We start from the raw sequence: 12553 nt of genomic DNA on the forward strand, positions 1-12553 counted from the left end.
GAGACGAAGCAGAGAGGTGCAGAAGAGCTGTCGAGTGTCTGACAGAACGAACGTGCGCAAAAGAGCGGAATGAGACATAGACACCAAGACACGGGCCGGGAATGGAAAAGGGACAAAGAGAAAGACGGTGGAGTGTTAGGCGGTGGGCAGGTCAAATCGTAAGCAAACAAAACAGGCGAGGCAGCCAAAAACGCACAGAAGCGGAGAGCAGAGGAGAGCAGCATTGGCAGCGGGCCAGTCCAGAGCAGAGGCGCAGAAGACGCATCAGACGCATCAGACGCAGAAGAATGAGGGGAGACGAGTTGATTGCAGAAGAAGCTGATTCGTGCATGCGCCTTTTCCAGCTATTTTCTTTTCTTTTTTTTTAAGACTCCCTGTTCCTTTTTTTCCTTTTCTTGTATTTTTATTTTGTCTGGTTGATCCGTCTTGCATCCTTTTTATCGGTATCGCGATTGTTTTCTTTCGCTGGATTCGTCGATGCTGCCATGTTTTCGAGGACTCCGTCGCTCTGATCGGTCCGTTTTGCATTTGCGCGTTCTGTCTTCTTTTCGGTCTTCGTCTGACATGCTCTGGTCTGTGCTCATTTGGTCTGTTTTTGCCTTTCCTCGTGTCACATCTGAGTTCTGTCATGCCGCAGACTGCCCTTTGCGTTGTTCGGCGCGAGTGCTTTTGCTCCGCGCTTATGGGATGGGGGAAAGGGTAGGTGAAAGGGTGAAGGGGTAACAGAAAGCCAAGGTTCGCTAGGAATCGGATGACGGAAGGCAACAAATCACCAAATGCAACATAAATCACACAGATACTCCAAAGACCATAGCAAAACAATGCCAACTCACCCTTCTGTAGTTATGATCGGCTTGAGGGCATCTTTCTTCCGCTTCTTGATCGAGCCCGCGCTGGCTTCGTTGGTGCTGCCGCCGTTTGTGGACGGGGCCGATGCCGGGGCAGTTGCCGGGTCCGTCTGTGGCGTCGAGTGTGCCGGCGGGCCGGTCGAGGAGGTCGCGCCGTTCATCGTGAGCGATCGGGTGGTCGATGGCCGTTGCAAAAAGGGGAGAGAAAGAAGTGCGATGCGCGAAGAGACAACGCGCACACAAAAGTGCGGTCCTAAAGTGGGATATGGGGATAAGCAGAAGTGAAGTGCGCGCTGTTTATTAGTCGTTCCGGGTCGCTAGCTAGTGTGATGTGGTCGACGCGCTGTTCTACTCGTTATTGGAGGTCGAAAGGGGGGGGCGAGATGGTGGCCAGGATGCGGTGGTGGCGGCTGGATGTGGCTCAATGGCGCTGAGAACTTAGCGTGATGTGCAGCAGGCAATGCACTGCAATGGCTGTGACTAGGGGGCTGAGGGCATGGATTGGATGGCGGTCCTGTTTCTTAATTTTCCCAGACGCTGCCTTCTTTTTCCCGGTCGCTTTCGTTGGGTTCGTTGGCGGCTTTCTTTTCTCTAGGCCTGGGTCCTGGTGCGATTACTCGGTCATCCATAGGCGAGCAAGGAATCAAGGAGCTGTTGCTGTGGGTGGGGGAGGGTGAGTGAGGGGCACACTTTTGCTACAGCGATTGCGTCTTAGGAGGTGAGAGGGGGTGGCCCAAAGCAGGTCGGTCAGTGGGTTTTGGTGCTGGTGTTTTGGGTCGTCGCAAAACTGGCTTGGAACGGCAATATCAGACTCTTGTTTTCGAGCTGCACAGAGCTTCGGCGACGCACGATGCGAACGGTCGAATCTTGTTTTACTTTTTGCAGTATTGTCGAACCACACTCTTCTGGCAGTCTTTTGTTTTGGTCTGTTTTTGGTTTCGGCCTGGTCTGATTGAATCGCCTGGGGACTTGGGTTGCGCAGGCGCGTGTTTTGAGCTCTGTTTACTGGATCGACATTGAAGACTCGCAAGTGGCAGGAGGACGAGTCGGACAGTCCGGGATCGAATAAGGCAGACGAGAGGCCTGCTCGAGTTCAACGGATGAAAGGAACCAAAGCGACTTTTTGACTTTAGAGACGAAAGCTCTTCGTCGGCGCGAGCGCGTTGGTGTTTAGAGGCGGCGAGCGCATCGGCAAGCTTCTAAAGCAATTGAGGGTAGTCTGCGAGGACGAGGGGTCTTGCCAGTGTGGATGCGTGCGCAACTGGATTGGTGCAAGACGTGGAATGAAAGAAGGCGAGTGGCAGTACGGAGGCAGGGAGAGAAGAAAGGAGAATTGGATGAAGCTGAAAACAGAACGAGAAAGATGAAACTGGTGATGGGCCCTAAGGGGCAGGAAGCACCATCAGCGCCAGAGGCAAGTGCGACCTGTTTTTGGCGCGGCGCAACATGTCCAGCCGAGTCCTAGGTTGATCTCTCCTGCTCAACACGAACAATATAAATTGCCATGGCGGCTAGCGCTGGGAATAGAAGGACTGTGTTGGGTGTTCCTTCAAGCCTGCCTTATTGGAAGATGACTTGCGCCATGTTACGAGTCGTTCTCCATCGTACTTTTGACATTATTCCGTCATTGTTTTCGTCAGTGCTTGTCGCTTAGGACGGCAAGTGCAAGCCGTCGCCGGAAACCGCCGCCAATCCGGCGCTGAGAAGAGGCACGTTTGCGCTAAAGAATGGCTGCGACATACAGTGTGCACAGTAATTATGGGCACTGTATTTAACTCGATGCATCTAGGCAGGTACGCAGATGTTTGGCGAAGATCACGGCAGGCGCGATCTTGGTTCCTCTCTTTTGTCTCAAATCGAAATCGACCGAAACGAAAACTGAAAGATACAAAACAACAGAAATATACAAGACATAAAAACCCCCGACACAAAAGCGAGGAGACTATCAACTGGGACCGTCGTAACAAAAGTGCGAAGCAACACTCAGCTGGCCGAACTTTTACATAAGCGCGACGAACCCAGCACATCCGGTTTCGTCCTGGTGCTCTTTTGCTCCTTTTCAGATGTTCTTTATTTAATCTAAATTTTCTTTTTTGTTCTTGTTTTTGTCGTTGTTGTTTGGTGACTCTGACGGATAGCTGCACTTTTGCCTTTGATCACCGCAGGGCGGCGGCGGCTGGAGGACAGGACTCGAGATGTTTACGCGGACACGTTCTGAGATATACGGAGCCATTTCTTTTCTTCTCCCAGCACTGCGAAGTATTCGCAAGGTCAACACAACCTCCACAATATGCAGCCAACCGACGAAGACACGGAAGACTGCAAAAGCGGTCAAAAAAAGCCAGTTATACTCGGGCGTTTCGTATATCTGGATGCTGTGTAATGGCAAACGGCTGCATGTGCATGGTTATCTACAACGTACGAACGAACCAATGTGTCACAAGTTGACAATTGTAGAGCCTTGAACAGGCGTCGCCAGCTGCCAAGCGGAGTGATGCATGTTTGGGCAAGATGTCACGAGCCTCGCTGCGGTATCGATTCGTGGGCTATGTTGGCGCCATCAAGTGATGAGGTAGATGTGGGAGTTGACTCGTCGTCTCATGAGCCCATTGTGACTTTTTACCACTCTCGCCTTGTCGTCTCTTTTTTGGTCCTTCTTATGTCTCTATCTTTCCTTCGCCTTTTATTTCTCCGCGCACCTTGCCCATAGCCCAACTGGGTCATGCCTAAAGGCAGAGGCGACGCAATTTGTACGGCTATTTCAGCCCGCATCGAACAGAGTCGGGGCTTCGAGCCGCTAGACACTTCGCCACGAAGGTTTATTGATCAACCCTGTGAGCCTATCTTTGTGTGCCGCGATGCTTCGATTCATCTGTCGTTGTCGTCACCTCCGTCCTTTGTGATCAGCCATCACCGCCGAATCAACACCTCACCGCCCTCTTGCCGCGATGCGCGCTGAACGACAGCGTGCGCTGGTGCCGACCACTTGGACAGCCTTGGTTCTAGCCCTCGCTTGTCTGTTCTTCGACAGCACAGCAACCGCTGATGTCGTCATCTTGCCCGGCGGCGCACCGCGTTTGTACAACGGTCCACCCGGCGCCACGTCACTGGACGACTTTTACCGGCGCAGCGCCGCCAACGAGTTTGACCATGCCAGCAGCGACGCGCAGGTCCTCATGGGCGTGTTCGACGACAGCACGTTCCATACAGCCAACCAGGTCCTGCCCTCCTCCGAGAGTTTTGTGCGCGGTGCCCTGCAGGCCTGGGCCGAGCACCTCCATCTCGTGCTCCGGCCCGACGAGGTCTGGTTCACGATCCTGACGCAGCTGTTCTTTTATGTCGGCAGCCACCGCAACGAGACGGCCGAGATCTATGAGCCTCGCACGGCTGGTGCCGACCCTATGACGCTGAGCGACTTTGAATGGTTCCGCGTCATCCAGGATTTCAAGTACGAGGCGGAGAGCCACTGCCACGCGCCGTGGCTGATGCTGTGGGCCATGCCCAACTTCACCACCTCGACGGTCGTCGACGAGATGACGTCCACGGTTATTCTGCTCGGGCAGAACGAGGCCCACGCAGCCGCGGTGGGGCGGCCGGAGGAGGCCCGCCGGCCTGCGTGTGGTCTGCCGTCGGTGACGCTACAGGGCGCACAGGATGACTGGGCCGAGATGCTGCGGAAGCTGGACCGCCTGCCCGCGTTTGGTTCGCAGGCGGCGGCCTACAAAGACCAGCTGACACCCATCCTGCGGCGGGTCATTCGCAGCTTTGACGCGCCCGACAGCACGGCTACGCGCCTCTTTTGGAACCAGATTGTGACGGCCGCGGGCGACAACCCGGCCTGCCTGGGCACACCAGAGCACGATACCGTGTCGGGTTGGCTGACCGGTTTCTTTTACTGGACATCGACCGGTCAGCGACTGGTGCTGCCCCTGAACAGCACCATCCGTAGCGGTGCTTCGACGAAGACGTCCGCCGTGACGAGGCTGGACAATGTCACATACGGCGCGCTGGCCCTTGTCGACCTTCCCATTTCATACGCGCGGGCGCCCTTTGTTCTGCGCGACTTCAACAACACGGCCAAGTTCGAGGCGTATGTTCTGGCCGGCGCATTGGGCAAGCAGGTCTCGCCTGGCGCGCCCGACGGCTATGCCGACGCGTTGCGGCGGGCGAATCAGACGGCGCTGTTGACGTCGGTGAATGCGACCATCCATAGCGCACTGATGCCTCTGTCGGCGTGGATGTTATACGGACCGGCCAACTTCACGGCCCCCGAAGTGCAATGGGTGGCTGAGCCCGAGCTCGCAGATCTCGCTGCGTCACTACGAGTCGTGTCTAATGATACGCAGTGTCAAGGAAAGACAAATCACGCTCGTGGGTTTGGTTCGTACGGACGATAGGAAGCGTGGCGCGGAGCGTGCGTGGCATATGGTATAGGGAAACAGCCATTGCATCTATCACAACTGAATTGCACATAAATTGAACTTTTGAAGAGTAGGAGTTGTCTATCGCAAAAGTGAAAGCGAACGTAAAGAAATATGTAAATATATATATATACATATACATGCAAAAGAATGCTGTTAATATGTCTTTGCAAATCATGATTTCGTAAATCTGACAGCCACTCCCGTCATCATACCACCACAGTCTCACCAATATCGCACAATCGAAAGTCTTTGTCCCATACCAACCCGCGCGCCTCGCCAGCCTTGCGCCACAGCTGAGGCGGCTCTCGTACATCCTCGTACTGCGCACTGAGGCCGCCGCGAACGGTGCCGTAATGCATGCCCACGCTGAGCTGGCTCCGAACGTCAAAGTGGACAGCCACGGCGTCCTCGGGCGAGCAGTGCACAGGCGACAGCTTCGTGCGTGGTGTGTAGCAGCCAATGGGCAGCAGGGCGAGAGAGAAGGGGCCGTACTTGGCGCCAATCTCGGCAAAGGCGGGACAGTGTGGCAGGTCGTCGACGGACGTGCTGGCGGCTACGTCGTCGTCCGTGACGCTCCGGTAGCCCGTGTCGCCGGCAAAGTACACGGTCCTCTTGGACTCCTGCTTGGACTCCTGCTCCGACAAAACAAAGGAGCACCAGAGCATGTGGTCCTGGTCGCCGACCCCTCGCCGACTGCCGTGCTGGCTCGGTGTGCAGGCCAGGCGTACCGTCGTGCCTGCGACTGTCAGATCGACCTCATCCCACCAGTCCATCTCGGTGACGTGTTCGGGCTGTACGCCGCAGTTGGCGACAAACCACGGCCTGCTGTTGAGCCCGCAGAAGATTTGGAGCGGTGCCAGGCCGTTGGCCGTTCGCTTCTGCGACTTGTCGGCGTACAGCTGCTTGACGGTGTCAATGTCGAGGTGGTCGTAGTGGCTGTGGCTGATGCAGAGGGCGTCGACGAGGGGCAGCTCGTCGAGCGTGCAGGGCGTGGGCGAGAAGCGTCTGGGGCCGACAAGCTGGGCGGGACCCATGCGTTCGCAGAAGACGGGGTCCATCAAGAAACGAAGGCCGTACTGTCGTTGTATGGTCGCTTCAGTACCATCCTCTCGCCTCTCGTGCACCCGCAACGGCATCTCGATCAGAAACGACGAGTGGCCGATCCAGGTGGCCTTTATTTGGCTCGGCTGAGCATGCGCACCCCAGTTGGGTGTCTGTATAGGAACAAGTCCCTCGCGGTTCTCGGGCACAGGCACAAAGTTGCGGCCCGGTCCAAAGCGCAGACGCAGCATCTGCGTCACCGAGAATGTCTGGCGGAATGAAGGCCACGGATTTCGGAATCCCGTCGGCGTGCTGTCCAGCCAATGGCTCGGAGGCCCTGTGGGCGCGTCCCTAAGGACTTTGGTGATAGCCAGAGTCTCCATGGCGGGCGATGCTGTTATGGAGGATGCGACGAAGAAAGACGATGAAAGCAGATGGCCTTTGGGATGAAGCCTCGGACAATGCTGGTAGCCTATCTGCTATTCGATGTTGGCTCCCGTCGATCCCACGCGGCTTCCCGATGTCTAGCCGTCGGGATCGGAGGAATGTGTTGGTGCTAATTTAAGCCGACGCAACTGTCCCAACAAGGCAGAACAACAACCCGAATGCTCCGAGCAGCTGCTAGCCAGTAGAAACAGTTCCAGCACATTCAAAGAAGCGCCCGTCATGCACTCCCAGTAAGTTGTAGACAACTAAGCCTTACGACATGCTCGAGTTCCCGCCTGCACGGACAGCCTAGAACAAAGGCTGTCAATCACTGTGGCGAACAGGCCGCCTAGAGAGCTTGCGACGTCTGTCGTCGTCCCTCATTGCCGAGCAACTTTCACTGGAACAAGTCATGATCGTGATACAGGAACCGGCCGTGTTTCCAGTACGGAGCGTCAGTTCATCATTGCCATGCATTCTGTCCTTCTCACGGCCGGTCTGTCCAGTTTCCCTGGGATGTCCCACTTGGGCTGTCGTTTGCAACTGGTGCTGTTCTCAACACCCCAGTTAACGAGCCGCCGTCCCATATGAGACGCCTGCAAGCGCCAAACCGCCCGTATAGCTCAGTGGTAGAGCGCAGCACTCGTAATGCTGAGGTCCTTGGTTCGATCCCAGGTGCGGGCATCACTAACAGCGCCGAAGCGTTTCTTCGGAGTGAGAATTCCTTTTTGCTTTTGTAGACTTACCTTGTCTGTAGACTTACCTCGTCGGTTTGTAGAACGACCTCACTTTTCTTTCGCTTTTGGTATCTCTCATTAGTTTTCATTTCATGCTGGCCAACTCATCACTATACGCTCACCTCCACTCCACGGTCCGCCATGGAGGTGCCGCCGACCCATCGACAAGTCATGGGCGTGACACACGACTCTCGCGATATTGGAAAATGGCGGCACAATTGAGTATTGTGTTCTTGCCCAAAGGAGCCATTGTGCTTGTTGCTGGGCATTCGCATTCACTCACAAATGCCCCACTTGATAAGTCATGGACAACGTAGAAAGAAGGAGCGATTCAGGCACGTTTCCTAAACGGCAGCCACGTCCACGTCACAGGAAGTCCATATAAAGGACCCCAAGCCCCCTCTCTTCGCTGGATTTTTTATTTTGCTTCTTCTCTCCTACATCCCACGTCGAATTTAGCGAGCTTCACATATGGTCAGAGCATAGCCTTTCGTCACGCTCGCCAGACCTGTAAGTCAAGTCCTTCAACACGCCGAGCACCTGTCCCACACCCCAGTTGGCTTTGACTTTTCGCTGACTTTCAACTTTCTGCAGGTTCAAATCCCACTTTAGAATATCTTCGGTTTAGATTTGAGGCCATCCAGCGTCCTAAACTCTCTTCAATCCTCACCCACGTCTCTGCACTCTCGCTCTCCAGAGCAGCCGCCACGTTACCAGCTCTGTCGAGCCTCAAGCAACCACCACTTCTATCTCTATATCGCAGATTCGGTCATCCAAACCGTGTAAAGGCTATGGATTCTTACACTGGAGCGGAGAAGCCCTGCGTCTTCGACAAGACCACTGGAATTCATCTCCCAACCCCCTTCCTTTCCGCTTTGACCGGATGCCCTTTGGCCAGGTCTCTACCAACATATCTCCTTGTTGAGCGGCATTCACTCTCTTACCTTGACCACAACTCCCATATCTCAGTCAACAATCTTCAGAAATCCGAGAAGATGATGTACGAGATGATCTTCTTTGTTGCCGTCTATGTATTCGGCTACATCATGACAGTAGTTATGGGCACGGAACACCAAGACTGGCTTCCGGCTGTTTTCCGGGAAGGCAAACCCTTGAAGAAACTGGCTCCGTTTATCCTGATATTGGGCATTCTCGCTTCCCCGGTCCTTTTCCCTCTTCTAGCTGTGATCAAGCTGTTCTACTAGATCCAGAGCCGTGTCATCGACTGGAAGGAAAAGAGGGCAGTGGCATTCAGTGCAGATGTGGAGCTGGGCGTGGGCCGCGCTGTGGTCACAAACATCGAAGAAAACTTACATAACGTGGAGCTGCCTCCTATGATGGATGAAATCGCCCTTCTGATAGCCCTGCCGGTTTCTCCGCCTTCCTCTGCCGGGTCTACCTATTCAGACGACTCATCTGACTCGGAGCGGCTTTCGCTTGAGTCCATGACTCGCAGCCGTAGTACCCTGTCGGCCTCGCCAACTCCTCCGACGCCTACCACTAGCCCTATTCCCCTTCGCGTCCCTCCTCGGGCGCGTGTTCGTGGCAATCCCCGGATTTCTGCTCCTATTCCTGCTCCTGCAGCTGAACCCGCTCCTGCTCCGGCCGCGGCTCCGATTGTCGACCATGTGACGGTCATCGATGATGAAAACGCGCAGCCCACTGCTACTGAGGAACAGGATCAGACCGGTACGGCAGAGTGGGCTTAGCTTGGTTCAGACTAAATGCAGATATGAGCTGCTCGACATGATGGGCTTGTCCCCCGGCGCCTTGAAGAATCGTGCGGGTTTGCCGTTTTGAAAAAATCCCAGAGTGTGGGACCTCTTTGGTGAACAGCTGGGACCAAGAGGATGACATGTTTTATAACCTGTGCTTTTGATATTTGTGATTAAATGCGAGGAAAGGTTGATGGAAGATGGTTGATTGCTTGTTGGGAATTTCCGTACATACGGTCCCATTTGAGTTGAGTGGAGGATCACAAAGGGAAAGAAAGACATGCCTAGCACTGGATGAGACTGATTACATTTTTTGTTACTTGCACTTGCATCTGCATTTTCTATTACTCTTATACAAAAACTCCCCAACACCCAAAACAAACTCCAAAGTTGTAGACGGGTGACCTACTGTGATATTTGAATAACTGAACTCGCAAATACTAACCACTGTTGATTTTGACCGGCTGTACAGTATGCGATTTGATATGCCTTGTCAACGTGGCCCACACAAATACCCCAGAAAACCAACACATGGTAGCCGGCGAGACGATTGCGACACGCCGAGCATCGAGCAGTCTCGGACCGTTGTTTTCTCCCCAGGGTGAGGAGGGGAAGATTGAGGGCGAACTTGGGCGCTGACTCGCCTGGTGACAAGCGGCGGGCAAAACGCGCCAATTCCAGGGTAATCTCCAATTCTAGACAACGCCAGAGACCACCGCCAAAAACGCCAACAAGAATAACAACACCAAACGAACCGGACCTCGGAATTCGTCACCCGTCAATTGAAAGCTTTCCAGGTCGTGCTCATGCCAAGCTACTTCCGTGACTTCAAAGGACGTCGTCATGGGAGCTCCTTTCTTTGGCGACTGGTCTGCCCCGCAGGATAAGGGGAAGATTGCATCCTGACAATGCATCGCAGAGGAGAAACAGTCTTCGTAGGGGCAGGAAACGACATTGTTTCCCTTTTGAGTAACACGATTGTTAACAAAGAAGCATTCTTAAACAGACGTCACCACGAATACAGCCCTTATTTGTTTTGTTTGGGCAGACACATTTTGCATGAGACTTGCTTTTCCATGATTAATACAACAAAGCTCGAAACTCGGAACCTACCTCTCCATCTTACGCCTTCTAGACACTCTCGCACATCTTGACACCTCGCACGCCGCAACATGGATGCCGCGAAGCTGCCAAACTGGAAGGACATGCCCAACGTGGAGGGCAAGCCGTGAGTGAGACGGTGCTGAGAGGCACGACAGAAGCAGAAGACGCACAACATCGGCTAACATGGTGTCAGTCACGGCTGCGCCTGGGGCCTCTTTGACAAGGACGATGTCAAGGACGAGCTCGGCACGCTGAACCTGCTGACGCCGGACGTGGTGCGCCAGGCGCGTGACGAGATCCAGACGGGCCGCAGCGTGGCGCTCAACTGGGGCCTGGACCGGCTCAGCGAGGAGGCCTTTGGGCGGCACACGCTCAAGCACGAGATTGTTGACTGGCGTACCAAGCCCAGCTACCCGTTTTACTGCTACGACGACGAGATCAGCTTCAACACCCAAGTCGGCAGCCAATGGGATGGACTTCGTGGGTGATGCTGCACTCTTTTGTGCTGTTTTGGCATTTTGACTTGTTGCTGATCGTGTAGGCCACTGGGGCGATTCCAAGACTGGCTATTATTACAACGGCATCCACCATGACGATCTGCTGTCGAGCGGCAAGCTGGGCATTGAGAGTGCGTCTGCAAATGCTATCCGTCACTGTTGGTTCGCACCGCTAACCACACAGACTGGACCAAGCGCGGCGGCATTGTCGGCCGCGGCGTCCTCCTCGACTACGTCGCCTACGCCGCCCGCAAGGGCATTGTGTACAGCCCCATGTCGGGCCACGCCATTACCGTCGCCCAGCTCGACGAGATGGCCAAGGACGCCAACCTTGTCTTCCGGGCCGGCGACATTCTGCTGGTGCGCACGGGCTGGACCAAGTGGTACGACGAGCACAGCGAGGAGGACCACAAGTTTGTCGCCGACGCCTATGCCTGGATCGGCGTCCAGGGCTGCGAGGCGACGCTCGAGTGGCTCTGGAACCACCACTTTGCGGCCGTCGGCGGCGACTCCAACGGCTTCGAAGTCGTGCCCATGGACGACAACTGGCGTCTGCACGATTTCCTGCTGAGCTACTGGGGCATGCCCATAGGCGAAATGTTTGACGTGGAGGCGCTGGCGGCCGAGTGTGAGCGGCAGAAGCGGTGGTCCTTTTTCTTTACGAGCGCGCCGCTCAACCTGCCGGGTGGCGTGGCGAGTCCGCCCAACGCCGTGTGCATTTTTTAGGCGTTTGAGGGGATGGGAGAACGCTGGAAACCAAACATGTAAATGCAAAGTAAGACGTATCTAGGAATGAATGGACAAAGCTGAAAGATGAATGACAGCAGAGTCTGGGCAAACGGGAGAGGTCGGCTAATATGGTTCCTTAATCTGCATGGAAAATTGTATATTGACTGCATCTGAGCAAACATTGTATTCAAATGTGCCATTTACTTCTCTAGGATGCTATGATATGTATTTCTCCGCGGTGCATGCAATCTCAATTTATTTGATATCCCTAGATCTTCCGTACTGTTTGTAAAAAGCCACTTGTAAGTCAACTTCTGACACACGTTTATTACTTCAGGGCGTGACAGATAAGACGTTACGTGGGAGCAGAAGGTCAGCATTGAGAGGACTGTCTTGCACTACATTTCCGGGTAATCCGACTGCTTCAATTTGAGCTTCTTTTCCGTTGGTTGTTATCACCGAATCTGCTCCTGGCGGTTATTCGATGGTTCATGGAAGGCGTTATGCCCCCTTCAAATGACGATGGATAAATCAATAATAAATATGTCCCGAAAGGATGAGCGAAGCGCCAACTGAGTCGATCTCAAGCAGTTCATCCCATCTCCGCCTCCTACCAGAGACTTAATATATATATACATATATATATGTGCGTTGTTTATGTCCATTTTGCCAAGGAGGGGGATTGAGCAATGAAATTGAACATTTTCCACACAAGTGCCGCTTCACGAACAAAACAATATCGCATCCCCCAATTTTCCCAAAGGGCCCGGTCGACCCGGAAAGTGAAAAAAAGCTTAACTGCAACCTCACTCGCTCCCTTGTGGTAGCTGCCGCTTTCTAGGCGTCCTGTCGCTCTCGATCATAGGGTAACGACTTGGCAGTAACGGCGATCTGGGTTGGGAGTGTACCTGGATTGCGTAATCCAGGAGTTCGTCTTGGCGTTCACAATTGCGGCTACACCGATTCTTGAAGAAATCAATACCAAAAATATGTTCATGGCTTGCAAGATGTCTTTCTAAAAATCTGCATAGT

At 54.1% G+C, this 12553-nt stretch overlaps 4 protein-coding genes and 1 non-coding gene across 5 annotated transcripts; 4 read left to right on the forward strand and 1 right to left on the reverse strand.

The window, feature by feature from the left end:
* Nucleotides 1-3796: 3796 nt before the first annotated feature.
* SPBR_04980 (uncharacterized protein) lies at nucleotides 3797-5245 on the forward strand (the record flags this gene model as incomplete). The annotated part of the gene is made up of 1 exon (XM_040763257.1): nucleotides 3797-5245. One exon carries the CDS (start codon nucleotides 3797-3799, stop codon nucleotides 5243-5245), a length of 1449 nt encoding a protein of 482 aa, XP_040615381.1.
* Nucleotides 5246-5478: 233 nt separating this feature from the next.
* Nucleotides 5479-6696, reverse strand: SPBR_05055 (uncharacterized protein; the record flags this gene model as incomplete). Its single annotated transcript, XM_040763332.1, has 1 exon — nucleotides 5479-6696. The coding sequence occupies one exon, from the start codon at nucleotides 6694-6696 to the stop codon at nucleotides 5479-5481; it is 1218 nt and encodes a 405-aa protein (XP_040615382.1).
* A 655-nt stretch (nucleotides 6697-7351) lies between these two features.
* On the forward strand, nucleotides 7352-7423 carry SPBR_09548. Its single transcript has one exon. It is a non-coding gene; the product is annotated as a tRNA-Thr (tRNA).
* Nucleotides 7424-8471: 1048 nt separating this feature from the next.
* SPBR_05292 (uncharacterized protein) lies at nucleotides 8472-9185 on the forward strand (the record flags this gene model as incomplete). Its single annotated transcript, XM_040763569.1, has 2 exons — nucleotides 8472-8639; nucleotides 8688-9185. 2 exons carry the CDS (start codon nucleotides 8472-8474, stop codon nucleotides 9183-9185), a joined length of 666 nt encoding a protein of 221 aa, XP_040615383.1.
* A 1178-nt stretch (nucleotides 9186-10363) lies between these two features.
* On the forward strand, nucleotides 10364-11518 carry SPBR_05091 (uncharacterized protein; the record flags this gene model as incomplete). Its single annotated transcript, XM_040763368.1, has 4 exons — nucleotides 10364-10419; nucleotides 10489-10775; nucleotides 10837-10923; nucleotides 10977-11518. 4 exons carry the CDS (start codon nucleotides 10364-10366, stop codon nucleotides 11516-11518), a joined length of 972 nt encoding a protein of 323 aa, XP_040615384.1.
* Nucleotides 11519-12553: the final 1035 nt, after the last annotated feature.

Source organism: Sporothrix brasiliensis (assembly GCF_000820605.1).
Source record: "Sporothrix brasiliensis 5110 chromosome Unknown Cont21, whole genome shotgun sequence".
Taxonomy (NCBI): domain Eukaryota; kingdom Fungi; phylum Ascomycota; class Sordariomycetes; order Ophiostomatales; family Ophiostomataceae; genus Sporothrix; species Sporothrix brasiliensis.